Source organism: Geospiza fortis, unplaced genomic scaffold (genome assembly GCF_000277835.1).
Source record: "Geospiza fortis unplaced genomic scaffold, GeoFor_1.0 scaffold102, whole genome shotgun sequence".
NCBI classification, from domain to species: Eukaryota; Metazoa; Chordata; class Aves; order Passeriformes; family Thraupidae; genus Geospiza; species Geospiza fortis.
The window spans coordinates 2,851,681-2,851,983 of record NW_005054373.1 but is presented as its reverse complement, the minus strand read 5'-3'; the positions used below and the strand labels follow the sequence as shown (position 1 = coordinate 2,851,983).

Here is a 303-nt window from a genome sequence, read left to right as displayed (position 1 = left end):
CTGTGCCGTGCCCCGCTGAGGGACTGAGGGGTGCCTGTGCCGTGCCCCACTGAGGGACTGAGGGGTGCCCGTGCCCTGGCTGAGGGCTGCCCGTGCCATGCCCCACTGAGGGGCTGAGGGGTGCCCGTGCCATGCCCCACTGAGGGGCTGAGTCCCAGCTGAGGGCTGCCCGTGCCGTGCCCCCAGCACAAGCCCGCGGGGAAGGGCCCACACCAGCCCAGTCCCAGCCCGGCCCCGGCGGAGAGCGACGAGTTCGGATCCTTCCTGTACTGGCGGCGGGCCCCCACCCCCGCGCAGGAGGGG

General features: G+C 74.6%; 1 protein-coding gene across 1 annotated transcript in view; it reads left to right on the top strand.

Moving 5' to 3' along the window:
- The window catches only part of NOB1 (NIN1 (RPN12) binding protein 1 homolog), a 5,422-nt gene that overhangs the window by 3,308 nt on the left and 1,811 nt on the right, over positions 1-303 (top strand). Inside the window, exon 2 of the mRNA XM_031060143.1 lies at positions 187-275. Within this exon, the coding sequence (XP_030916003.1) occupies positions 187-275 (89 nt within the window). The remainder of the gene's footprint in view (positions 1-186; positions 276-303) is intronic.